The sequence below is a fragment of the Oncorhynchus tshawytscha genome, linkage group LG01, assembly GCF_018296145.1.
Source record: "Oncorhynchus tshawytscha isolate Ot180627B linkage group LG01, Otsh_v2.0, whole genome shotgun sequence".
NCBI classification, from domain to species: Eukaryota; Metazoa; Chordata; class Actinopteri; order Salmoniformes; family Salmonidae; genus Oncorhynchus; species Oncorhynchus tshawytscha.
In genome coordinates this window covers 48,875,823-48,903,731 of record NC_056429.1, presented here as the reverse complement: position 1 = coordinate 48,903,731, position 27,909 = coordinate 48,875,823, and the positions used below count along the sequence as shown (strand labels likewise).

At 40.9% G+C, this 27,909-nt stretch overlaps 1 protein-coding gene across 6 annotated transcripts; it reads left to right on the top strand.

The window, feature by feature from the left end:
* LOC112252352 (mitogen-activated protein kinase 8B) lies at positions 1-27,742 on the top strand. 6 transcript variants are annotated; one of them, XM_024423511.2, is made up of 12 exons: positions 1-184; positions 10,666-10,865; positions 12,352-12,481; positions 12,899-12,957; positions 13,383-13,521; positions 14,454-14,619; positions 15,864-15,935; positions 16,696-16,878; positions 16,981-17,105; positions 17,282-17,345; positions 20,869-20,946; positions 25,825-27,742. In XM_024423511.2, the coding sequence occupies exons 2-12, from the start codon at positions 10,738-10,740 to the stop codon at positions 25,995-25,997; spliced, it is 1,317 nt and encodes a 438-aa protein (XP_024279279.1). In that variant the 5' UTR covers positions 1-184; positions 10,666-10,737; the 3' UTR covers positions 25,998-27,742. The 6 variants fall into 6 exon arrangements, with proteins under 6 accessions (XP_024279279.1, XP_024279271.1, XP_024279287.1 ...); XM_024423503.2 differs by having other exon boundaries at positions 2-184; positions 10,687-10,865; XM_024423519.2 differs by lacking the exons at positions 1-184; positions 15,864-15,935 and adding an exon at positions 16,330-16,401 and having other exon boundaries at positions 9,683-10,865.
* Positions 27,743-27,909: the final 167 nt, after the last annotated feature.

Genomic DNA, 27,909 nt, shown 5'->3' with positions numbered 1-27,909 from the left:
TTCTGCAGTGCGCGCACAGCCTGGCAATGCAGAGAGCGTAGTGCATTCGGGGAGGTCATGTTTGAAGCTGGACAACATAATAGCGAAATTTGTATTATCCTTAAAAATAAACTGAATTCATCGTCAAGGACGCGGACTATTGTGGAGAATCGAGGAGTGATCATTCTGTATTTTGTTGACGGAGGTAAGCGCTAACGTTTTTGCGCCGCTGTCCATGGTATTGTTTAGCTGTGGGGGAGGGTCGTTTGCGGAGAATCGCACGCAACTACAGATGCGGTTTGTTGTCAACATATTATAATGTCTATGATTCAATGTAACAGGGAAGGTTACCACGATATATTCGATTGTTGGATTGGCATAGGATAGTGCTCAAAATAGGCTATCCCGCTATGTGTATGTTAATAACGTATAGGCTGTAAAAACAAGGCTATTACCAACATGCCTGCTTGGGAATTATAGATATACTTGCTACATTTTTAGCGAGGTTGGTTATCCTCATATCATCATCATATTGTCAAGGCGCTGGGGTTTTGTTTTACCTGGCAGCCACAGCCACCGTAAGGGGCGTATAACGGTAAAAGGTCGGCTGCCCAAGGTTATTATTACGGTATTAAAACACTGTTGCTTGTCAGGGCCATTTATAGCAATTGATCACTGTTGGTTTTTAACAATCTGAATTGTAAATATCTGAATGGTAAATGTATAGCCTAAGCCTTAGAATCTTCCCTCTGCCACTCTTGAAGTCTTGACAACACCATGTCTACAACATTGTTCATTCAGTGTACTGTTAATTAGGTGATAAAGACAGCTATGCCTGGGATATATTTAGGGTACAATAACTGTTGCATAGTGTAGGACTAGTATTTACATATCAAATCAAATTTATTTATAAAGCCCTTCTTACATCAGCTGATATCGCAAAGTGCTGTACAGAAACCAAGCCTAAAACCCCAAACAGCACGCAATGCAGGTGTAGAAGCATGGTGGCTAGGAAAAACTCCCTAGAAAGGCCAGAACCTAGGATGAAACCTAGAGAGGAGCCAGGCTATGAGGGGGGGGGCCAGTCCGAACATGGCCAAGATGTTCAAATGTTAATAGATGACCAGCAGGGTCAAATAATAATAATAATCACAGTGGTTGTCAAGGGTGCAACAGGTCAGCACCTCAGTTGACTTTTCATAGCCGATCATTCAGAGTATCTCTACCACTCCTGCTGTCTCTAGAGAGTTGAAAACAGCAGGTCTGGGACAGGTAGCATGTCCGGTGAACAGGTCAGGGTTCCATAGCCGCAGGCAGAACAGTTGAAACTGGAGCAGCAGCATGGCCAGGTGGACTGGGGACAGCAGGGAGTCATCAGTCCAGGTAGGGCTCAGGTCCTGAGAGAGAGAGATACTTAAATTCACACAAGACACATAAAGTACTGCAGCATAAATACTGGAGGCTGAGACAGGAGGGGTCAGGAGACACTGTGGCCCCATCCGAGGATACCCCCGGACAGGGTCAAACAGGCAGGATATAACCCCATCCACTTTGCCAAATCACAGCCCCACACCACTATAGGGATATCTTCAACTACCAACTTACCATCCTGAGACAAGGCCGAGTATAGCCCACAAAGATCTCCGCCACGGCACAACCCAAGGGGGGGGCGCCAACCCAGACAGGAAAATCACGCGTTCTGTCTCCTAGAAATGAAATAACGTGGTGTGAAAAATGCAAATCAATCTCAGAACAACACTAAAGGACCTCGTGAAGATGCCAGAGGAAAAAGGTACAAAAGTATCTATATCCACAGTAAAACGAGTCCTATATCGACATAACCTGAAAGTCCGCTCAACAAGGAAGAAGCCACTGCTCCAAAACCGACATAAAAAAGCCAGAATACTGTTTGCAATTGCACATGGGGACGAAGATTGTACTTTTTGGAGAAATGTCCTCTGGTCTGATGAAACAAAAACAGAACTGTTCGGCCATAATGGCCATCATTATGTTAGGAGGAAAAAGGGGGAGGCTTGCAAGCCGTAGAACACCATCCCAACCGTGAAGCACAGGGGCATCATGTTGTGGGGGTGCTTTGCTGCAGGAGGAACTGGTGCACTTCACAAAAATACATGGCATGATGAGGGAAAATTATGTGGATATATTGTAGCAACATCTCAAGACATCAGTCAGGAAGTTAAAGCTTAGAACATTTGTGCAAAAAAGTGAAAAAAGTGTGCACGAGCAAGTAGGCCTACAAACCTCACTCAGTTACAGCAGCTATGTCAGGAGGAATGGGCCAACATTCACCCAACTTATTGTGGGAAGCTTGTGGAAGGCTACCCGAAACGTTTGACCCAAGTTAAACAATTTAAAGGCAATGCTACCAAATACTAATTGACTGTATGTAAACTTCTGCCCCACTGGGAATGTGATGAAAGAAATAAAAGCTGAAATATATAATTCTCTCTACTATTATTCTGACATTTCACATTCTTTCAATTAAGTGGTGATCGTAACTGACCTAAGACAGGGAATTTTTACTAGCATTAAATGTCAGGAATTGTGAAAAACTGAGTTTAAATGTATTTGGCTAAGGTGTATGTAAACTTCCGACTTCAACTGTAGGTAATGCCACTTGTGAACAATGTATTATTCTATATTAAATGCAGGAGGAATGTTCTATTTAGGAATGAAATCAGATGTGTACTGTGTATGTTCCAGTGGTACTCAATGCTCAGTTATACTGTATTAATAGTTTGAGATGAGATTAATGATTGTGGATTTTTTGCCAGATGTAAGCTATAGTCAGTTCCCAATGGGTGGGGCTCAGGATTGACTGCCAGTGTTGAGAGGCTGTTTATCATGTTCATTATGAACACAGTTCATCAGTCATTACAATGGAGTGGAGGCTGAAATGGAGGGTCGCTTACTGTAATTGCAGGGCTGTAGAAGTGTATCAGCTGTCCTAACTCACAGGCCCCTTGATAGACTACCCAAGCCTTCTGACTGGAGGGTGGAGGTGGAGAGAGAGGGAGAGCGCAAGAGAGTTGTTCTTGGTGCAGCCAGTCACTGACTGAAATGGAAGCTAAGATACTGCAGTTATAGCCAGTATTCATCCTTTTGTCTCATACAGATTACTCACAATTAACAGTTACTGTAAAACATTAGCAGGTGTTACTGTTTACTGGTGACTGCAACTCACAGTAACTGACAACACCCAAGAACTAAGCACTTTAGCTCCATTGTTATAGCATAATGTTGGCTACACAAGGTTATGCTTCATTCATTAACCATTGTGTGTTTGTAAATCATTATACAGCAATTGTTCATTTATTCATTCAGACATACACTATATATGCATGTTAGTAACTGTAAAGGTGTCCGAGATTAATGTTATGACCCATGCAGGCATATAACCTACAACTTAAAGCAGTAAAGCTAAGCACCACACTCCACCCACCCAGCTAATCCATCTGAACAATGATCTTATGACTGCCTGGCTTCTGTCTGATGATTGATATGAGGAATGGTGCGATTATACTGTGACTGTGTGTGTGTGTGTGTGTGTGTGTGTGTGTGTGTGTGTGTGTGTGTGTGTGTGTGTATTGGTTTATTCGGATCCCTGTTAGCTTTTGCCAAAGCAGCAGCTATTCTTCCTGGGGTCCACAAAAAACACAAAACATGACAAATAAAATAACACTGATACACTGATAGACAAGGACAATCACACACATGTAAAATACTACAATCAATAAAAAGATAATAATACAATACAACAACAAAAATAATGTGTGTGTTATTGTATCTGTGTGCATGTGTTTGTGTGTGTCCCCCTTACAGTCCCTGCTGTTCTATGAAATGTTGTTTGATCATTTTGAAGGTAATTTTGCTGTTTGCTTGAGTAATTGGAGATGGAAGGGAGTTCCATGCGATTATGGCTCTGTATAATACTGTGCGTTGGACTTGGGGACTGTGAAGAGACTCCTTGTGGTATATCTTGTTGGGGTATGTATGTATGTATGTATGTATATGTCTTGTGGGGTATGTATGGGTGTCCGAGATTAATGTTATTTGATTATGTAGAAAATCGGACATTTTCATGACAGTAATACTTCTCATTAAAACAAGAAGAGAAGCACACAGTTTGTCTCTCGTCAACCCTCAACCAGGAAAGACTGTCATGCATGTTGTTGATGTTAGTTCTGTATGTGCAGTTAAGGGCCTCCTGCTCTGTTTTGAGCCAGCTGCAGCTTTTCTAGGTCTTCCTTTGCTGCACTTGACCATATGACCGCACAGTAATCAATATGGGACAAAACCAGCACCTGAGCAACTGGTACAGTTGATTTTTGTTTTTATAACTTTCCCATCTTTAACAACTTCGTCATCCAATGTTATACCTAGGAGTTTAGCTTCCTTAGCTTCCTTGCTCAAGGGTCACACCCTTTATACAATCCTCCAGCTGAGGTTTAGGTCTTAGAGAATGTTTTGAACCAAATACAATGCTTTTAGTTTTAGATGTATTTAAGACCAATGGGTGGTGGGTGTGCATTTTGAGTGTGTTTACTTTGTACAAAAGAGACTTTAGCAAAACAGACGGGATGTCAGAGGAAACCTAATGGGCTGAATCATATTTAGCCCTTTAATGAAGGACTAATCACAATGCATGTTTCCGTCTTACCTTCCTTGGGGAAATCACAGTTTTGACAAGATAGGTGGAACCCTTAAAGTTCCTTAATGGAACCCTTATAGTTAGTGGAATCCTTAATGGCTGTTACTTTCAATGGTAAGGAAGGATGTATTTCAAAACGGATGGAAATCGCTGATTTGACATGATACAATAGGTGAAAGATATATAGTGGACCCCTGCTGTTAATTAACTATCCATTGAAATATGTATTTTCAATGTAGTCAAATCGGGCCAATGTTTCTGGGATTTAGTCCGGTCCAGACTGGGCTTAAAAGACAGGAATGAATACTTAGATCAGAGACAGGATGGGAGAGGGGGAAATGAGATGAAAGACAATAAGCGAGAAGGAGAAAGAGACTGCAAAGGAGGTAAAATATACAGCATATCTCTCTCTAATTACTCAAGGAGATAGAAAGAAGAGAAGATTGCATGTCACACGTCTGACATCTCATAACATTTCCCCCCATGAGAAGTAACAAAATACAGAAATCACCACAGGGTGAAGATCATAAACACAAATTGGGAGGTCAGTATCAGTGTGACCTCATCCGATTGGACCCTGAACCCTGAAAAATATATTCCTAGGCTGATGGTTCATATATTAATGTGGTGTGAGATATAAACCACTTACAATCTTTGAAAAAATGGTGTCAAATGGGTTATTTGGCTGTCCCTATTGGAGAACCCTTTTGTGTTCAGGTAGAAAAAAAACTTTTTGGTTCCAGGTAGAAAGAACCCTTTTGGGTTCCATGTACAACCCTCTGTGGAAATGGTTTTACATGGAACCCAAAAGGGTTCTACCTACATCCATAAGGGTTGTACCTGGAACCAAAAAAGGTTATTCAAAGGGTTCTCCTATAGGACAGCCGAAGAACCATTTTCACATTCTAGATAGCACTTTTTTCCTGAGTGTCCACACTCAGTCCAGTAGCTTCTGATTATATCATATTCTCCCACCTCATGTTTGTATAGTTAAGGGGGCAAGGCACTCAAAATGCACATTTTGTCAGGCGTTTCAGATCACAAAAGTACTCTTATGTCAAGACGAATCTACATCCCATGCCATCCGTTTAGATCCAGCTACAGTGCATAGTATGTTTTCACATCCCTTGCATAGGTGTCACTTACTGTTAAAGTCGGGAAGTTTACATACACCTTAGCCAAATAAATTTAAACTCATTTTTTCACAATTCCTGACATTTAACTTCTTTGGGATAGGGGGCGGTATTTTGACATCTGATGAAAAGCATGCCCAAAGTAAACTGCCTGCTACTCAGGCCCAGAAGCTAGGATATGCATATAATTGGTATATTTGGATAGAAAACACTCTAAAGTTTCTAAAACTGTTTGAATAATGTCTATAACAGAACTGAAATTGCAGGCGAAACCCAGAGGACAAACGATCCCCCCAAAAAACATTTTCATCCTACCACTGATATCAACGGCTGGCTCTTTTGTAATAGCGTGAAAACGTGCCCGATTGCAGTTCCTAGGGCTTCCACTAGATGTCAACAGTCTTTAGAAAGAGTTTCAGGATGGTTTTTGGAAAAATGAGCCAGAAATTGTAGTTTTTCTAGGTGGCTCCAATTTTGGCTGTAATGTTTTCAAGCGCGTGAATGAGAGCGTGTTCATTGGTATTTTTCTCCGGTAAAGACCATAACGATTCTCCGTCTTAAATGTTATTGTTTATTTGCATATTAGTGTACCTATTGTTTGATTATAAACGTTGATTGATTTGTTTGGATAAGTTTATTGGTAACGTTTGGGATTCATTTTGTATGCATTTTGAAGGAGGGAAACCGAGTGGATTATTGACTGACGCGCGTCAGCTAAACTGAGTTATTTTTATATAAAAAAGGACTTTATCAAACAAAAGGACCATTTGTAATGTAACTGGGACCTTTTGGAGTGCCAATAGAAGAAGATCTTCAAAGGTAAGGCATATATTATATTGCTATTTCTGACTTTCGTGTCGCAACTCCCTGGTTGAAAATGATTTGTTATGCATTTGTGTGCTGGGCGCTGTCCTCAGATAATCGCACTGTTTGCTTTCACCGTAAAGCCTTTTTGAAATCTGACACGGCGGCTGGATTAACAACAAGTTAAGCTTTATTATGATCTATTGCACTTGTGATTTCATGAAAGTTTAATATTTATAGTAATTTCATTTGAATTTGACTCTCTGCAACGCTAGCGTCCCACTAATTCGCAAGTAAAAATTCCCTGTCTTAGGTCAGTTAGGATCACCACTTTGTTTTAAGAATGTAAAATGTCAGAATAATATTAGAGAGAATGATTTATTTCAGCTTTTATTTCTTTCATCACAATCCCGGTGGGGCAGAAGTTTACAAACACTCAATTAGTATTTGGTAGCATTGCCTTTAAATTGTTTATCTTGGGTCAAACGTTTTTTTGTCCTTAAGCCATTTTTTGTCCTTAAGCCATCTTGTTGTCCTTAAGCCATTTTGCCACAACTTTGGAAGTATGCTTGAGGTCATTTGGAAGATCTGTTTGCGACCAAGCTTTAACTTCCTGACTGATGTCTTGAGATGTTGCTTCAATATATCCACATACTTTTCCTTCCTAATGATGCCATGTATTTTGTGACATGCACCAGACCCTTCTGCAGCAAAGCACCCCCACAACATGATGCTGCCACCCCCATGATTCACGGTTGGGATGGGGTTCTTCGGCTTGCAAGCCTCCCCCTTTTCCCTCCTAACATAATGATGGTCATTATGGCTAACAGTTCTATTTTGTTTCATCAGACCAGAGGACATTTCTCCAAAAAGTACGATCTTTGTCCCCATATACAGTTGCAAACCGTAGTCTGGCTTTTTTTATGGCGGGTTTGGAGCAGTGGCTTCTTCCTTGCTGCCTTCCTTGCTGCCTTGCTGCTGGGTCATGTCGATATAGGACTCGTTTTACTGTGGAATATAGATACTTTTGTACCTGTTTCTTCCAGCATCTTCACAAATTCCTTGGCTGTTGTTCAGGGATTGATTTGCACTTTTCGCACCAAAGTACGTTCATCTCTAGGAGACCGAACGCGTCTCCTTCCTGAGCGGTATGACAGCTGCGTGGTCCCATGGTGTTTATAGTTGCGTACTATTGTTTGTACAGATGAACGTGGTACCTTCAGGCGTTTTTAAATTGCCAAGGATGAATCAGACTTGTGGAAGTCTACAATTTTCTTTCTGAGGTCTTGGCTGATTTCTTTTGATTTTCCCATTAAGTCAAGCAAAGAGGCACTGAGTTTGAAGGTAGGCCTTGAAATACACCCACAGGTAAACCTCCAATTGACTCAAATTATGTAAATTAGCCTATCAGAAGATTCTAAGCTATGACATAATTTTCTGGATTTTTCCAAGCTGTTAAAAGGCACAGTCAACTTAGTGTATGTAAACTTCTGACACACTGGAATTCTGATACAGTGAAATAATCTGTCTGTAAACAATTTTTGGAAAAATGACTTGTGTCATGCACAAAGCAGGTGTTCGATCCAACTTGCAAAAACTAAAATTTGGTTAAAAAATGAGTTTTAATGACTCCAACCTTAGTGTATGTAAACTTCTGACTTCAACTGTAAATATGGAAAAGGGATTAAATTAGATTTTTTTTCCCACTACTGATTTACACAACCTACTCCACATTTTCAAAGTGAAAGAAAAATTTGAAATTAAGATGTCTTGATTGCTTATGTCTTCACACCCCATCGTTACTTGTTTGAATACACCTTTGGCAGCAATAATTAAAGCTGTGAATCATGTTGAATAAGATTTCACTAACTTTGCACATATCTTGTAGCTATACATATCATTTGTGTTTGGAAAAATTGCTGAAGCGGTCAATTTGGTTGGGGATCATTGGTGGACCGCAATATTCAAATCTTTTCTCAGATATTCAAACAGATTTATGTCCGGACTAAGACTGGACTGCTCAGGAACACTCAACATCTATTAGAAAGTCATTCTGATGTGTCGTAAGAGTTAAAATGTGTGTAATCGTCCCACTTTAATAAAACTACCACAGTGTTGGGTCTTCAAAAGACTGAGGCAGGTTTTCCTTTTTACATGAGCTTTGCATGAGCTTTGCCCCTTTCATAATTATTTTGGGCCTGACAAAACTCCCCAGTCCCTGCCTGTGACAGGCATACCTATAACTTGATGCTGCCACCACAATTCTTGAAAATAAACTCAGCAAAAAAAGAAATGTCCCTTTTTCAGGAGTTTTTACCAAAAAGTTCTATTTTGGTTTCATCTGACCATATGACAGTCTCCCAATCTTCTTCTGGATCATCCAAATGCTCTCTAGCAAACTTCAGACGGGCCTGGACATGTACTGGCTTAAGCAGGGGGAAACGTCTGGCACTGCAGGATTTGAGTCCCTGGCGGCGTAGTGTGTTACTGATGGTAGGCTTTGTTACTTTGGTCCCAGCTCTCTGCAGGTCATTCACTAGGTCCCCCCGTGTGGTTCTGGGATTTTTGCTCACCGTTCTTGGGATCATTTTGACCACACGGTGTGAGATCTTGCGTGGAGCCCAGATCGAGGGAGATTATCAGTGGTCTTGTATGTCTTCTATTTCCTAATAATTGCTCCCACAGTTGATTTCTTCAAACCAAGCTGCTTACCTATTGCAGATTCAGTCTTCCGAGCCTGGTGCAGGTCTACAATTTTGTTTCTGGTGTCCTTTGACAGCTCTTTGGTCTTGGCCATAGTGGAGTTTGGAGTGTGACTGTTTGAGGTTGTGGACAGGTGTCTTTTATACTGATAATAAGTTCAAACAGGTGCCATTAATACAGGTAACGAGTGGAGGACAGAGGAGCCTCTTAAAGAAGAAGTTACATGTCTGTGAGAGCCAGAAATCTTGCTTGTTTGTAGGTGACCAAATACTTATTTTCCACCATTTCCACCATAATTTGCAAATAAATTCATAAAAAATCATACAATGTGATTTTCTGGATTTTTTTTCATTTTGTCTGTCATAGTTGAAGTGTACCTATGATGAAAATTACAGGCCTCTCTCATCTTTTTAAGTGGGAGAACTTGCACAATTGGTGGCTGACTAAATACTTTTTTGCCCCACTGTACCTCACCCAACAAATGAATGGTAAAGATTAGCACCGCAGATCTGTAAATTGCATTATGCTTATCTTCTCCATTCATTTTGGGAATGTGGCATTTACATTGTAGCTCCTTCTACAAAAAATAATGCCTGGGATATGTACTTATCTGAAGAGAAGATCGCTTTTGAGGTTTGAAAATATCATCTGATTTTGGAGTGTCATGACCCTTGAGCAGTAATTTTGTTAGGACTGAGTGGTTTGAGTGGGGAGGAGAAAACTGGAAATGATCTGTTATTGGCATAGAGGTTTGGAACTATCTTATTGGTCTATTAACTAATTTACTGCCTGGTGATGTCACCAGCAGGGTTGGGTAGGTTACATTTGAAATATAATCCATTACAGTTACTAGTTACCTGTCCAACTTTTTTTTAATCATTAACATAACTTTTGGATTACCCAAACTCAGTTACTTTTAGATTACTTTCACATTAGAAGAATACATAAATTAATTTGACCATTTGAATAACTTCTATTGCAGGATAAATCACTGGTAGATTTTACATAGCTGGCCATAAATGGTTGTTGCATTTTACTTGGGTTGGTTAACTAGGCTTATTCTAACCCATTGCTTTCCACTTTAATACATATAATAATATTATTAGGCTATATCTTTACAAAATCAAAGTCTATCAGATTTGCAATGTTAATTACCATAACAAAACAAAAACAATAACAAAGGCACTGGGGCGAACAGTGGCTCTGTTTCCCCTAATGCAGATTTGATCTTTAAAGCTAAAAACATATGCACTTCAGAACATACGTAGCTACTTGTGTTCTGATCATAAAAATATGTTATTCTCTCTCTCTTTCTCTTTCTGTGTGTATGTGTGTGTGTGTGTGTGCATGCGTTTGTGCATTTGTGTGCGTGAGTGCGTGCATGTGGGTCAATAGTCCAGAGAGCATAGTTTGGATGCCCAGAAAGCAGCTCCTCAAGGTTTCATCATGAATAAAAACAAGCGAGCAGAAGAGAGGGAGCTTTACAGTTTAGATGTCGGAGATTCCACCTTCACTGTTCTGAAATGCTACCAGAATCTAAGGCCCATCGGCTCAGGAGCACAGGGAATCGTCTGGTAAGTGTAATCACTATGCAATTACTAGTTACTGAGAAGAAAAAACAATGTGCTGGTTTAAAAAAAACTATATGGCCATAGAGACTTGATACAAGGTACTTTTTGAAAAGGGTAGTCTATGACTGGCAGACGTGGTCACCTCTTAGTAAATGAAAATTGTTGGATTGGCATAGTCATTGTTGTCTATATATTTTTTATTTATGCTATCTTTTACATTTATGTTGCTACTTTTATTATTCATAAATAATTTACTTTAGGTTCACATCACTGTTTCATTTTCATATGTTGTTATTTTGTTTATGTGACATGTTTTCTTATTGGTTATTGTGCCACCCAAAGGTGATTTATAGAGCTCCCATGTGGACACTCAAATCTTTATGCCTTGATGAAGGCTGACACAATGCCAAGATGCGTTGGGGTTTGTTTGTCATGCTTTTAACTATTTATTTTTTGATTTTGTTGTGAATTTTACCCCAATTTCGTGAAATCCATTTTCAAATCAATTATGATCTTGTCTCATTGCTGCGGGAGAGCCAGGTCAAGTCATGCATCCTCTGAAACATGACCCTCCAAACCGCGCTCCTTAAGCCAGACACCCTGATGTGTTAGAGGAAACACTGTTCAACTGATGACTGAGTCGTTCAACAGGCACCCGGCCCAACTTAAGGAGTCGCTAGAGCGCGATGAGCCAAGTAAAGCCCCCCTGGGCAAACCTTCCCCTAACCCGGACGACGTTGGGCCAATTGTGCGCCGCCCTATGGGACTCCCTGTCACGGCCGGTTGTGACACAGGCCCGGATCGAAACCGGGTCTGTAGTGACACCTAAAGCACTGTGATGCAGTGCCTTTGACCACAGTGCTACTCAAGAGGCCGTTGTTAACTATTTCTAACGAAATGCCCCAGAAAATACCTGCCCAGAAATTAAGTTCATCCCTCCGTTTGCCTTGATGGGCAAAAGTCAACCCCACGATAAATGTTTCTACATTTTTCATTAACTAAGTGGTGGCCTTCATACCCTTTTAGTTTTTTCTGCCTGTCATATACTAGCTAATTACTGTTTTAACAGCAAGTTGTACTAGGTTACCAGTAAACAACAGGATACAAAATAAAGTGTCAACATGTATTGTTTTCAAATCCTTTTTGCTTGAGGTTTTCGTCTTCTTTTTGTTGCCCCATTAAATACTTTTTTTTCAGATTCAATTAGTTTACAAGGCAACAAAATAAAATGCTACATAGCAAAGTACCCCAGTTTGAATTTGTCTAAATACTGTGGTGCTTAATCAATGGAGGAAGGTTGATGCCAAAGCTGGTCCATCAATGGCACAATGGACCATGGAATGTTTTAAGGTCTCATGCTGTAAAACATCCAATGGAAAGAAACACAAATTAGACATCCATTTAAATTCCTATTTCCTACGGTCTCTATCACCCTATTGTTAGGTATGTGTTCATGTATTGCCATGCTCTTTTGGTCTTGTCTTTTCAGTTCAGCGTATGACCACAACCTTGAGAGAAATGTGGCTATTAAGAAGTTAAGTCGGCCGTTCCAGAACCAGACGCATGCCAAGAGAGCGTACAGAGAACTGGTGTTAATGAAATGTGTCAATCACAAAAATGTAAGTCGGCCTACCAACACTGGTCAATGACTTCTTCCTGCTGTTTTATTATATTCTAGGTATGACTCTGACAATTATCCTCAATTATGTTTATGAATGGCCTGGCTGGACATAGAGAGAATCTCTATTATATAAATATTATTTTATGAATGCATAATGGTACTTCAGAAGGAACAGTAAACAGGCATTTGCTTTGGTAGCCCATATAGTTAATATACACACAGCTAAAATGCAGATTCATTCAACCAGCATCCAGAACTGCAGTTACCCGTTTTTATATATTTTATTGTTATATTGAATAATACATTTGAAAATTACTTGATTACAAACGTGTTATGATGAAGGACTGTTTTCCTTATATTGAGGAAACTAATTTAGCAAGCATTGTGTATGACTCGTGTGTTCATGTTGTTACAGATCATTGGCCTAATAAACGTATTCAGCCCACAAAAATCATTAGAAGAATTTGCAGATGTGTAAGTACATTATAAGAAAAGTCTTGAGCCTTTTGCGTAAAACACTGGGGGAAAATCCTCAGTGGAAATGCACATTAATTGACGTATAATAACATGATAAACCTTTGACAGTGTAAAATGATTACATGCTGTTAGGAATTAAGACATAGAAGGATCATAGAATGATATTTTAATAGGGCCTGTCTGTCATCAATTAAATAATTACTCAGCTATTACCAGAATAACTGTCTGAAATCTCTCTGCATACTGTATCCCTCTCCGTTTAAGCCTTCCAGCTGGCTCCACAGATGTGGGTGTGTGCGCCTGCTCGGTTTGTGTGTGTGTGTGTGTGTGTGTGTGTGTGTGTGTGTGTGTGTGTAAGCTATGTGTACACACAAGTGTGTGTGTGTGTGTGTGTATTTTCATCTCTCTTCCTTCCTGTGTAGATACATTGTGATGGAGCTGATGGATGCCAACTTGTGCCAGGTGATTCAGATGGAGCTGGATCATGAGAGGTTGTCCTACCTGCTCTACCAGATGCTGTGTGGCATCAAACACCTCCACGCTGCCGGCATCATACACAGGGTACAGCTCATACTGGCTCATACACACTAACGCTAAGCTAACAGGTAGACACTGGTTATGGCTCATGCATGCTAACTCTAAGCTAACAGGTAGACACAGGGTATAGTTCACACCAATAACAATAAGCTAACAGGTAGACACAGGGTATGGCTCATACTGGGTAACACTAAACTAATAATGGGGGATTGTTGTATTTCCAAAGATTATACTGTAAGCTAAAAGTGCAGATTTACAGTAACTCCTCCATGTCAGAGCTGTGATGTTGGCTATATCCACAGGAGAGCAGGAGGACCATGCTAATGATCTAAATACTCATTCAGATTTTTTTTGACTGGGATTGCATCCGAAATGTCACCCTATTCCTGAGCTCTGGTCAAATAAATGCAATGTATAGGGAGTGATAGAGTGCCATTTGGGATACATGCTTGGCCCAATGGAGCATGTAAATTTGATTCAAGGATGGGGAAAAAACAGAGATTCTGAGATTATTCTAGATTCTAGAATAATGTAACTGGTTTGTATGTCATACTACCAGGCCGTTTGCCTACATGCAAATCTGTGAAAGATGACTCACTACTCAGTAACTGTAGTTAAAATGGAGTGACTCATTACTGTTGTTAAGATGGTGATGAATATGGATGCTGCCCTGTTTTATAATATTATGATGACAACATTCCTATACTCCTACATAGCTTCATTGATGTCCCCCACCTTACTATAATAGCTAAAATAATCTGCCAAGACGGCAAATAGTGCTCTCTGATGGGATTGTCTGCCATAATCTTTTAGTAAAAAATGCTCTGGAACACACTGCGCAGGCTATAAACAGTTTTCGCTGTGTCTGGGCTTTAAAATATGCTGCTGCTATTGATGATGATGACGACGACAAAGATCATGACAATGATGATGTTCTCTCCTTGTTCCTTCTCTAGGATCTAAAGCCCAGTAACATTGTCGTGAAGTCAGACTGTACGTTGAAGATCTTGGACTTTGGCTTGGCTCGGACGGCGGCTACAGGTCTGCTGATGACCCCCTACGTAGTGACCAGATACTACAGAGCACCAGAGGTCATACTGGGGATGGGCTACCAGGCCAACGGTCAGTACCTGTCAATCAATCAAGCAAATATTCATTCACCATAATGATTTTATGCATTAACCACCACTGCAGATTCTTTCATGACATTGTTTTAATGTTATATTACTCTTGTAAATAATAATAATGTTTATAATGACATATTGCAAATCACAGCTATAATCAAGTTTCCATCCAACCTTTTTGGGGTGGCAGGTAGCCTAGTGGTTAGAGCGTTGGGCCAGTAACTGAAAGGTTGCTAGATCGAATCCCTGAGCTGGCGACGTAAACATCTGCAGTTCTGCCACTGTTCCTAGATTGTCATTGTAAATAAGAATTTGTTCTTAACTGACTTGCCTGGTTAAGTAAAAATATTTAAAAAATGTCAGTAAAGTACATTGGAAATAAAATGTCACAAAAGGCCTGTTGGAAACAGCACATTTTTCAGTAAACTTTCCGAACGTTGACACAACAAAATATACTAGACAAGGTGGGATATTTTTGTGTCTGTAACATTAATTCTGTGAGAAGTGTTTAAGGTTCTGCTTTTATTTTCTTAGTCAACCTTGTGTTCTGGAACGTAGCCCTGTCTTTCATTTTTGTTAATTGATTTCACCTGTGTTCGATTCCCACCTGGTCTCATCAGCTCCCTATTTAGTTCAGTTCTTTCTGTTTGTATGGTTGTGTGGTATTGTTTGACCATTGCCTGCCTGTGACCACGATTCCTGCCTTCTGTGACGGCTTAATAAACATCTGCTGCTCTTTGCGTGTGAATCTACACCTTGTTCACCCTGATTATTCAGTACAAAGTGGAGGTGGAAATGCCTTTATGCACAAATATATATGGAATTACCATTAGCTTGTATGTTTTATTTGGTACACGGGAATTTAACCGGTAAAAGTTATTTTTATGTGCACTACGTCATCACGCACAGGCTCTTATTCGCAACAAGTCAATTTGATGGAAACACATCTCTGGTGGGAAAATGCTCATAATGTTTTTATGCAGATTATTTTCTATCCTCTTGAAAATCTGTCGCCAATTGGATGTAAACCTTGCTAATGACAACAGCACTGTTTTCATTACATTTATGTTTTTATAAATCATGGAAATTAATTCAATAACACTTTTTTTTTGCCAGCTTGTACATTAGCCATCCACTTCTCTTCAAGCCTCTGGGAAAGTTGTTCACAATGAGAAACAATGGTCTCTTTACTAACTACTAAAAGCTAACCCCCCTCCTCCTCTACTGCCCATGTTGTAACAGTGGACATATGGTCTGTGGGATGTATTCTGGCAGAAATGATCCGCCACAAAATCCTGTTCCCAGGAAGGGACTGTATCCTTGGTGTTTCTGGATGTAAATTGTCTCCTGCCAAAATGAAACAGTTTGCATCCTCTATGTGGCCATTCCTCTTCAGTCTCTCGGTTTATGAGATGGCCATTTATTTCACGTCCTGATTTCCTTCCTTTTCCTTCCTGTGCCTGGAGACTGGCAGACCCTGAATGCTGCATCCATTTTCACTCTCATCCACCCAATTTACTCGTTCATGCTTTCCTTTTTCTCCTTCATTCACCAGATTTATCCCTCTTTCCATTTTCAGTTTCATGTGTCGGATTTATTTGTGTTGTACATTTTTTGTAAATCATTCACATTCCTCTCTCATTTCCTTAATCTTTTCTTCATTTTTTTCTCTCTGTGTTTGCATGTCATCCCTTCATTCATCGTGCAGTGGACGTGTGGTCAGTGGGTTGTATTGTGGCTGAGATGGTCAGAGGTAGTGTGTTGTTCCCAGGCTCTGACCGTATCCTTTCCTATTTTCCCGTGTTATCATTTCACCATGTCTGTGTTTTTACCTTGTTTTTACCACCGACCATTCCCCCATGGAGCACTCCTTTTGCACTATTCCCACCACCATATCCAGGTACGCCCATACTCTCATCCTCCCTCCCCATAACCACTTAAGCTTCTGGCAATACACAGAGATAGTTCTAGAAAAGAGGAATAGTTCTGGAACAGTACTTCTCTAGCATAGTTATGTGTGTCTGTGGAGAAGGCTATGTCTGTGTGTAGTGTTTCCCTAACTCCCCCTGCTCAGACATTGACCAGTGGAACAAGGTGATAGAGCAGCTTGGGACTCCACCACAGGAGTTCCTGATGAAGCTCAACCAATCAGTGAGGACGTACGTAGAGAACAGGCCGCGTTACGCAGGATACAGCTTTGACAAACTCTTCCCTGATGTCCTCTTCCCTGCAGACTCAGAGCACAACAAACTGAAAGGTACTGGAAATGCAGTGTGTGTGTTTGTATGTGGGTAGGGTGAGTGTGTGGTGTGCGTGTGTGTGCATGCTGGTATGAATCATATTCACTTTCCACTTCCAGCGAGCCAGGCCAGAGACCTGCTGTCTAAGATGTTGGTGATCGACTCGTCTAAGAGGATCTCTGTGGACGAGGCCCTGAAACACCCCTATATCAACGTGTGGTATGACCCAGCAGAAGTGGAGGCGGTAAGTGTTTAACAAATGGTAGAATCTATTGGAGGGGGAACTTGGTTGACACTTTTAGTCAGAAGAGTGAACTACGGTTGATGGTTTGATGTAGGGATTCCTTCCCTCTCTTCTCCTTTTCCTGTGCTCTCTTCTGCTCTTTTCCTCTCTTTCTTTTTCCTTCTTTCTCATCTCAGCCCCCTCCGAAGATCACAGACAAGCAGCTGGATGAGCGAGAGCATACGGTGGAGGAGTGGAAAGGTTAAAGATGTTACTACAGCTATCACTTTTCACTAGACATGGGTTACATACAAACAGTGAGCTCCAAAAGTATTGGCACAGTGACATATGTTTTGTTGTTTTGGCTCTGCACTTTGGATTTGAAATGATACAATGACTATGAGGTTGAAGTGCAGACTGTCAGCTTTCATTTTAGGGTCCATATCGGGTGAACCGTTTAGAAATTACAGCACTATTTGTACACCCACAGGCCCACCCAATCGAATTGTGCAATTTTCATAAACAAAACATATATATAAGTTTTGTTTTTGGCCAAGCATCCCATGAAAGTGAATGCTTGCTATGAATTATACCTGATGGTGTTTGCATGTTTAGGTAAAAATACAAATAATGTCCCGTTTGGAACACTGACCAGTAGAGAGCATAATTGTGTGTGTGTATGTATGTGTGTGTATATATATATATATATATATATATATTCCACCTCATGGCTTGGTTTTTGCTCTGATATGCACTGTCAACTGTGGGACCTTATATAGACAGGTGTGTGCCTTTCCAAATCATGTACAATCAATTGAATTTACTGCAGGTGGACTCCAATCAAGTTGTAGAAACATCTCAAGGTTGATCAATTGAAACAGGATACAGGTGAGCTCAATTTTGAGTCTCATAGCGAAGGGTCTGAATACATATGTAAATAAGGCATTTCTGTTTTTTGTTTTTTTATACATTTGCAAAAACAAATGATAAACCTGTTTTCGCTTTGTCATTATGGGGTATTGTGAGTAGATTGATGAGGACATGTTATTTAATCAATTTTAGAATAAGGCTGTAACGTAACAAAATGTGGAAAAAGTCAAGGGTCTGAATACTTTCCAAACGCACTGTATTTATGCTCTCTACTTGTCAGTGTTCCAAGAGGGGTATTATTTGTATTTTTACCTAAACTTCCAAACACTATCAGCTAGAATTCTTAGCAAGCAGTGCACTGGAATGACATTCAGATGAACTGGAATGACATTCACTTTCATGGGATGGTTGGCCAAAAATAACTAAAAGCCACAACACCAATAAGCCACAAATATGGCTGCATTGAGGCATATGTCCCTGTGCTTCTATGGCTGTATGCACCGTGTCACTGCATACTTCATTTGTTCATTTAGCAAACAAAACAGCTCATAATCCAGTGCCTTTATAAGTCAACACACCTATAGTTGTTTGCATTAATTAGCTTTAAAAATGCAACATCTTCTCTCAGCCTCATGGAAAAATGTGTAGAATAGCATCCAGAGGTGGTGCTCCTAGTAGCCGGTGATTTTAATGCAAGGAAACTGAAATCTGTTTTACCTAATTTCTACCAACATGTCAGCTGTACAACTAGAGACAAAACTAGATCACCTTTATTCCACACACAGAAATGCATACAAAGTTCTCCCTCGCCCTCTATTTGGCAAATCTGACTACAACGCTATCCTCCTGTTTCCTGATTACAAGTAAACACTCAAACAGGAAGTACCGGTGAAGTAATCAAAACAGGAAAAACTCAAAACAGGAAGGTCTGACAAAGTGGATGCTAAGCTACAGGACTGTTTCGCTAACACAGACTGGAATGTGTTCTGGAATTCATCCATTGGCATTGAGGAGTAACTGTATGTACATATCCCAACCAGAAGCCATGGATTACAGGGAAAATCAGCACTGAGCTAAAGGCTAGAGCTGATGCTTTCAAGGAGCAGGACACTAATCAGGACGCTTATAAGAAATCCTGCTACGACATCTGACAAGCCATCAAACAGGAAAAGCGTCAATACAGGACTAAGATTGAATCCTACTATGCCGGCTCTGATGCTCGTCGGCGTGGCGTGGCTTGCGAACTATCACGGATTACAAAGGGAGACCCAGTCGCGAGTTGCCCTGTGACGCAAGCCTCCAGATGAGCAAAATGCCTTATATGCTCGCTTCGAGGCAAGCAACACTGAACCATGCATGAGAGCATCAGCTGTTTCGGATGACTGTGTGATCATGCTCTCCATAGCCGATATGAGTAAGACCTTTAAACAGGTTAACATTTACAGACGGATTACCAGAACGCGTACAGAGCATGTGCTGACCAGCTGGCATTTTAACCTCCCTGACCATGTCTGTAATGCCTACATGTTTCAAGCAGACAACCATAGTCCCTGTGCCCAACAAATCCAACGTAACCTGTCTAATTGACTATAACCCTGTAGCCCTCACATCTGTAGCCATGAATTTCTTTGAAAGGTTGGTCTTGGCTCACATCACAACCATCATCCCAGACACCCTTGACCCACTCCAATTCACATACCACCCCAACAGATCCACAGATGATGCAATCTCTATTACACTCCACACTGCCCTCTCCCACCTAGACAAAATGAACACCTATGTGAGAATGCTGTTCATTGACTACAGCTCAGCATTCAATACCATAGTGCCCTCCAAGCTCATCACTAAGCTAAGGACCCTGGGACTGAACACCTGCCTCTGCAACTGGATCCTGAACTTCCTGACGGGCCACCCCGAGATGGTGAAGGTAGGCAACAATCTGCCACGCGTACCCTCAATATGGGGGCCCCTCAGGGGTGCGTGCTTAGTTCACTCCTGCACTCGCTGTTCACTCATAACAACTGCGTGGCCGCACATGACTCCTACATCATCATTAGGTTTGCTGACGACACGACGGTGGTAGTCCTAAGGAAAGATGACGATGAGACTGTCTAAAGGGAGGATGTCAGAGACCTGGCAGTGTGGTGCCAGGACAACAACCACTCCCTCAACGTCATCAAGACTAAGGATCTATCATGATCTATCATGATAACATCTCTTCCCCCTCAGGAGGCTGAAAAGACTTGGCATGGGCCCTCAGATCCTCAAAAGGTTCTACAGCTGCACCATTGAGAGCCTGTTGACTGGCTGCATCGCCGCTTGGTATGGCAACTGCTGGGCATCCGACCACAAGGCTCTACAGAGGGTAGTGCGTACGGCCCTGTACATCACTGTGGCCGAGCTCCCTGCCACCCAGGACCTCTATACCAGGCGGTGTCAGAGGAAGGCCCTAAAAATTATCAGTCTCCAGCCACCCAAGTCAGACTGTTCTCTCTGCTACCGGATGTTTGTTATGTTTGTTAATGAATGCGCACATTTTAGGATTGAGCATTTACATTTTTATTTCTATAGTGGATGAAAATTGCTACTTAGTTCAGAAATAGGCTACATTTTCTTAGCTAAAATGCATATTATTCCATTATAATGTTGATAACGACAATTAATAAGTTAAATATGTATGTTGATAATGTCCTTAAAACATGTAATCTTTTTTCTCTCTCCTTCTTTCCATCCTCTCTGAACTGTCTCTTTCCCCTCCTTTATATCTCTCTCACCGCCTCTCTTCTTTTCTCTCATTTCCCCCTTTATCTCCCCCTCTTTCCCTCTCGCTCTCTCTGTGTCTCTGTGTTTCTGTGTCTCTGTCTCTCTCTCTCGCTCTCCCTCTCTCTCGGTCCCTGTATTCACCCTGTTGTAGACCTGATCTGGAAGGAGGTGTATGAGTGGGACGATTGGACCAAGCAGAATGGCGTGATCAGAGGACAACCTCTTTTAGGTTAGTTTATTTTGCTTATGTGAGCTGGTGTCTGCTGTTATTGTGTTAATGTTGACTAAATCTGTATATTTCACTATGAAAAAACATGGATTAAAACATTGTTTATGGTATGAGACCGTACAAAAATTACTGGCGAGGGTCCAACTTGAGGTGTCATTTAAAAAAATGCACCCCCCTCCCCATTGTAAAACATATTTTCATGTTACCCTCCCCTTGTACATGCTTTTCCCTTCCTTGTCATTTAATTAACTTTAAATAATATAATAATAATTTGTATTTTTTTCTGATTTCATAGGCAAGCAAGCTTTACTTGGGAGAATACTAATACCATTTCAACTCACTATTATTGGATCCCTGATGCTAGCTGGCTAAAGAAACGCGGCTTATTTTTTTGCTTACAGTAGCTATTTGACCATAGGCTATTTACTCGCCTGTTCAAATATCTCATGTATATCCTGATTAGTCAATGTGCTAAAATGGCAATTACTTAATGACTCGTGTGTCACATTCATGTTTTTGGATATTGCATATCATGTCTATGTAGGCTAGCCTGCCACTGTAACTACAATGCTCTGGCAGTCACGCTGAAAGGTTTAGGAGACTACTGTCAGAATATTCACGTCAAGTCCATCGAATCAGCTCGTGTTGTGGGTGTGATTTTTAAATTTGATTTTTTACAAAGATGCTTCAGGGAGTCAGAGATGCGCAACAGGCTCGCAGACTAGTCTGTGCTGAGTTTATTGATTACCCATCCCGTGTGCTATGGGGGGAAATATATACAGTGGGGCAAAAAAGTATTTAGTCAGCCACCAATTGTGCAAGTTCTCCCACATAAAAACTTGTAGACAAAATGAGAATTTTTTTCCCAGAAAATCACATTGTAGGATTTTTAATTAATTTATTTGCAAATTATGGTGGAAAATAAGTATTTGGTCACCTACAAACAAGCAAGATTTCTGGCTCTCACAGACCTGTAACTTCTTCTTTAAGAGGCTCCTCTGTCCTCCACTCGTTACCTGTATTAATGGCACCTGTTTGAACTTATTATCAGTATAAAAGACACCTGTCCACAACCTCAAACAGTCACACTCCAAACTCCACTATGGCCAAGACCAAAGAACTGTCAAAGGACACCAGAAACAAAATTGTAGACCTGCACCAGGCTGGGAAGACTGAATCTGCAATAGGTAAGCAGCTTGGTTTGAAGAAATCAACTGTGGGAGCAATTATTAGGAAATGGAAGACATACAAGACCACTGATAATCTCCCTCGATCTGGGGCTCCACGCAAGATCTCACCCCGTGGGGTCAAAATGATCACAAGAACGGTGAGCAAAAATCCCAGAACCACACGGGGGGACCTAGTGAATGACCTGCAGAGAGCTGGGACCAAAGTAACAAAGCCTACCATCAGCAAGGGCATTGAAGATGAAACGTGGCTGGGTCTTTCAGCATGACAATGATCCCAAACACACCGCCTGGGCAACGAAGGAGTTGCTTCGTAAGAAGCATTTCAAGGTCCTGGAGTGGCCTAGCCAGTCTCCAGATCTCAACCCCATAGAACATCTTTGGACGGAGTTGAAAGTCCGTGATGTAGTTGAACGTCACGATGTAACGTACCGCATCAGAGGGGTCCATATTTTTATATTTTCTCAAATACTTTTAGACCATTACCATGTCACTCAACGCTGAATCAAAACTTATTTCACAGCCCGGATTTTGATGCCAACACAGAACGCTACAGTCACATTAGTTTTCATTGCAGCCTCCTTTGAATGCTGCGGTTGCAAAAAGAAATTGTACGGAATGGGGTTAGTCACCGTTACATTTACTGAAGTATGGTGTGCTTGCTAGTCTAGAAGTATTTATGGTTGAGAAAGAGTAGTATTAGTGGTAGCAATGGCAGTAGTAATGGTAATAGTAGTAATGGTAGTAATAGGGATTTCATATAGGCTATGTGTTTGTTATATTGACCTATTTTGGGGTGGTTTGTAAGTGTGGCATAATTATAGTTGATGTTGATGTTCTGAAAGAGCTGCAAAATCTGGACCCCTACAAATCAGCCGGGCTAGACAATCTGGACCCTTTCTTTCTAAAATTATCTGCCGAAATTGTTGCCACTCCTATTACTAGCCTGTTCAACCTCTCTTTCGTGTCGTCTGAGATTCCCAAAGATTGGAAAGCAGCTGCGGTCATCCCCCTCTTCAAAGGGGGGGACACTCTTGATCCAAACTGCTACAGACCTATATCTATCCTACCATGCCTTTCTAAGGTCTTCGAAAGCCAAGTCAACAAACAGATTTCCGACCATTTTGAATCTCACCATACCTTCTCTGCTATGCAATCTGGTTTCAGAGCTGGTCATGGGTGCACCTCAGCCACGCTCAAGGTCCTAAACGATATCTTAACCGCCATCGATAAGAAACATTACTGTGCAGCCGTATTCATTGATCTGGTCAAGGCTTTCGACTCTGTCAATCACCACATCCTCATCGGCAGACTCGACAGCCTTGGTTTCTCAAATGATTGCCTCGCCTGGTTCACCAACTACTTCTCTGATAGAGTTCAGTGTGTCAAATCGGAGAGTCTGCTGTCCGGACCTCTGGCAGTCTCTATGGGGGTGCCACAGGGTTCAATTCTTGGACCGACTCTCTTCTCTGTATACATCAATGAGGTTGCTCTTGCTGCTGGTGAGTCTCTGATCCACCTCTACGCAGATGACACCATTCTGTATACTTCTGGCCCTTCTTTGGACACTGTGTTAACAACCCTTCAGGCAAGCTTCAATGCCATACAACACTCCTTCCGTGGCCTCCAATTGCTCTTAAATACAAGTAAAACTAAATGCATGCTCTTCAACCGATCGCTACCTGCACCTACCCGCCTGTCCAACATCACTACTCTGGACGGCTCTGACTTAGAATACGTGGACAACTACTAATACTTAGGTGTCTGGTTAGACTGTAAACTCTTCTTCCAGACCCATATCAAACATCTCCAATCCAAAGTTAAATCTAGAATTGGCTTCCTATTTCGCAACAAAGCATCCTTCACTCATGCTGCCAAACATACCCTTGTAAAACTGACCATCCTACCAATCCTCGACTTTGGCGATGTCATTTACAAAATAGCCTCCAATACCCTACTCAACAAATTGGATGCAGTCTATCACAGTGCAATCCGTTTTGTCACCAAAGCCCCATATACTACCCACCATTGCGACCTGTACGCTCTCGTTTGCTGGCCCTCGCTTCATACTCGTCGCCAAACCCACTGGCTCCATGTCATCTACAAGACCCTGCTAGGCAAAGTCCCCCCTTATCTCAGCTCGCTGGTCACCATAGCATCTTCCACCTGTAGCACACGCTCTAGCAGGTATATCTCTCTAGTCACCCCCAAAACCAATTCTTTCTTTGGCCGCCTCTCCTTCCAGTTCTCTGCTGCCAATGACTGGAACGAACTACAAACTGACGAACTGCATTTTTAAGCACACAAAATGTTTTAGTTTGAGCATTGTGAAAAATTTGTGGCACTGTTTAGAATGTTTAAGCCTGCAATCCGCCATTGAATTTTTTATTTATTTTTGTACCTTTATTTAACTAGGCAAGTCAGTTAAGAACAAATTCTTATTTACAATGACGCTACCAAACCCTATCCCGGACGATGCTGGGCAAGTTGTGCGCCACTCTATGGAACTCCCAATCACGGCCGGTTGTGATACAGCCTGAATCAGGGTCTGTAGTGATGCCTCTAGCACTGAGATGCAGTGCTAGAGGCATGATAGCAAAAAGCTGAAGCCATTTAAGTTGAGTTTGTCTGCACATGCCAATGTTGGAGTGGTGTTTGTAGCTGAAACTGACCAAGAGCAGTGGTGAATCAAAACTTTATGTAGCCCTTCACCGTAGTACCCACGGAAAATGGCAGATTTGGATGAAAAAAAATGGCAGATTTGGAAGATAAGCACCTAAATTGGACCGGAGTGACTGTACAGTAACATGCTATACATGATGTCATAGCTCAATGTCTCTCCACAGCTCTGTATGGGTTTTACTGAGAGAAGTTCTGAACTTGAGCACTGCACTGCACGCAACAATAAGTTACCCCCATTCCTCCCAGAAACTGGGCAACTTTAGCAAATGTTCTGTTGTCTGAGTGAGGCAAATGCTGTAAATTAAGAGGACTCATAGTATTTTGAAAGGTGAGACGTTGAGGATTACAATAAATACCACCTTGATGTCATACAAGCAGCCAGACACCCTTGAGTCCAAATGTGCACTTCACATTTCCATATCATAAAACTCATGTCATATACAGTGTCAATGTTTAGGATCATTATGTTTGATGTACAGTTACAAGATGACATTGTGTCATACCCTGGGTAGTCCTGAACAGAGTGAGCCTATGTTTGTTGTATTGTGAAGAAAATTTGCCACGGAACACGCATCTGAATGCGCTCATGACGCCATTCTATGCGCACCAATATTACGATCTGCTTTTCTGAATTGCCTTGTGAAAGCCTAAAACTGAAAGATAATATTATATAATTTAGCTAGTAATGTTGGCAATATAACAAGCTTTCAAATGATGACGACCTGACCCAGATTTAGATTTATAATGGACCGTTTTTGGATTGCGTAAACAACAACAATAATTGTGTGATGGCGCGGATGCAGGGCTGTGTTCCAAACAAAACAACTACAAGTGCGCTTGCTCTAACTCATAGCAGGGAGGTGAATAAATGTAGTAGGCTGCTGGCTCCCTATGGTGTGTGTGACTTATTATGTGTGTATGTCGCAGGACTGTGTGTGTTTGTTTGTGCATGTGCCTGCTAGTTCCTAGTACAGGTGTATCAGTCATCCTGTGTGTTTTCGCAGCACAGGTGCAGCAGTGATTGACAGCTCCCCTCAGCACCCCTCGTCCTCCTCCTCAGGCAATGACGTATCCTCCATGTCGACTGACCCCAGTGACCCTAGTGAACCCAGCATGACCTCTGACACGGACAGCAGCCTGGACAGCCACACCTCTCTGGGAGCACTGGCCTGCTGCAGATAACATGCACACACACACACTTCTGTCACAGTATATAGTTTAAAACACTTAAAGGGGCAATCTGCGATGGCTACATTTTTTTTCTGCCTTTTTTATTGAATGATATATACCAATTGATTCTTGAAGAATATAATATATAAATGCTTTTACTCCATTGTTTGTAAACAAACTCTGTATAGTCTCAAAACATGATTACATTGTGTTTCCTCCATTGTTTGTAAACAATGTAATTGTAAACAAACACTGTGTATAGCCTCAAAACATGGTTAAAATTATAATTTTGATACTGTATCATGGATGGTCAGTCCTTGCATCCATAGCTTTGTTTATGAATTTCAGAGCGATTACATTTCTCTAGCCCCAACCCTAAGTTGCTTACCAAAAACAGTGGTGGGGTGACTGTTTTATTGTTGTTTAAACTGCAGATTGCCCCTTTGTCTGTAATGAAATAAAAATGTTTTTATTTATTTTGTAAATGCACAGCTTTCATTTGCTATGTCCCCTATATCAGGCATTGCCGATTGTGTACATGCTGTAAATTACTATATTTATTTATTTTCTTGTTAGCTTCTGTCCCACCAAGCTGTGTATGTCTATGCTGGAAATGATAGTGGTTCAAATCTCACAGTGGATGGAACTTTTTCCCCTTTTCCCTATTAGAAAGTGTTTTCTTACAAACACATACTTATTTTCTATTATAAACTGGGTTGTTCGAGCCCTGAATGCTGATTGACTGACAGCTTTGTTATGTGAGACCGTATACCACAGGTATGACAAAACATTTATTTTGCATTAAATTAAACCATTAAATCACCTGGCCCAAATACCTTTGTCACTTAGTCATCTTTGTTGCTTTGTTTCTTCAACCAGTGGCCCATCCCACTTGGCTCTAACCCTTCAATGTTTGCAGATCTTTAGGTTTTGGATAGGTATGTACAGGTCTGCAAACATCAAAGGGTTAGGGCCAAGGGGAAGGGACAAAGGCTGCTTATGTTTTATTGGCGGGGCCAGGAGTCTTTCCTCAGGTCACAGGACCAGGAAAAACTCCCAGCCCCATTGATTTGATTTAAGTGCTCTTACAGTTCAGGGATTTTTGAAAGTCGGGACAATCCTTAACCGGCAGATAAACTTTATTTTTAATGTTTATTTTGTTGCATTATTTGATCCTAAAAATTACATTTAGGGGAATTTTATAAGGTGAAAGATTTGCTTTATATTTATATTATATTTATATAATATTTTCAATATTACAAATTTCCATGTTGGCTCTATGCCTGGAAATGTCCTTTTCTGGAGCCAAGGGGGGCAATTTCAAACTCTCCAAAAAAGTGTTTAAAATTCTTAAAAACGGCAATAATGAATATTAACTGAAAAGGGATCTTAGATAGTTTTTTGCATTAGACCTCTGACTTAAAGGCATATTTCTCTCAAAACTGTGATTCCTAAAAGAAATTGTCAGGAGATTTGATGAACTCCGTCAGATTTGTCTACAATCATAAATTAATCAAGAATGATCAGGATCAGCTACACCTCATGAACCTTTTCTTATTGTCCTCATTACATATAGTGCAACAAAACCACTCATGGTCTGCAAAGTGATCTACTTTTGATAGATTTAAAGAAACAATATTGAAATCAAAGTCTGTCACGTTTTTGTCTAACGTCAACTCCGTCAGAGTGCTGAAATATATTTTATAATGGTTATATTTTTATTGGGAATTTTCAAATAAATAGTGTTCTATATTTTACAAATGTTTGTATTGAAGTTTTATTTTTAAATGCAAAAATATGTATTTTGTCAACTCCATCAGTGGCGTGTCATCTCCATCACTGATGGCTAACCCCCTTAAGGTCAATATTTTGTCAATATTCTGAAAATATATACAGCTGAAGTCAGAGGTTTACATACACCTTG

Excerpts from the sequence above, each read along its gene's own strand:
- LOC112252352 (XM_024423511.2), top strand. The coding sequence starts at position 10,738 with ATGAATAAAAACAAGCGAGCAGAAGAGAGGGAGCTTTACAGTTTAGAT. Across the intron at positions 10,866-12,351 it reads GGAGCACAGGGAATCGTCTG|TTCAGCGTATGACCACAACC; the intron begins GTAAGTGTAATC and ends TTGTCTTTTCAG. Across the intron at positions 20,947-25,824 it reads CAGAGGACAACCTCTTTTAG|GTGCAGCAGTGATTGACAGC; the intron begins GTTAGTTTATTT and ends TTCGCAGCACAG.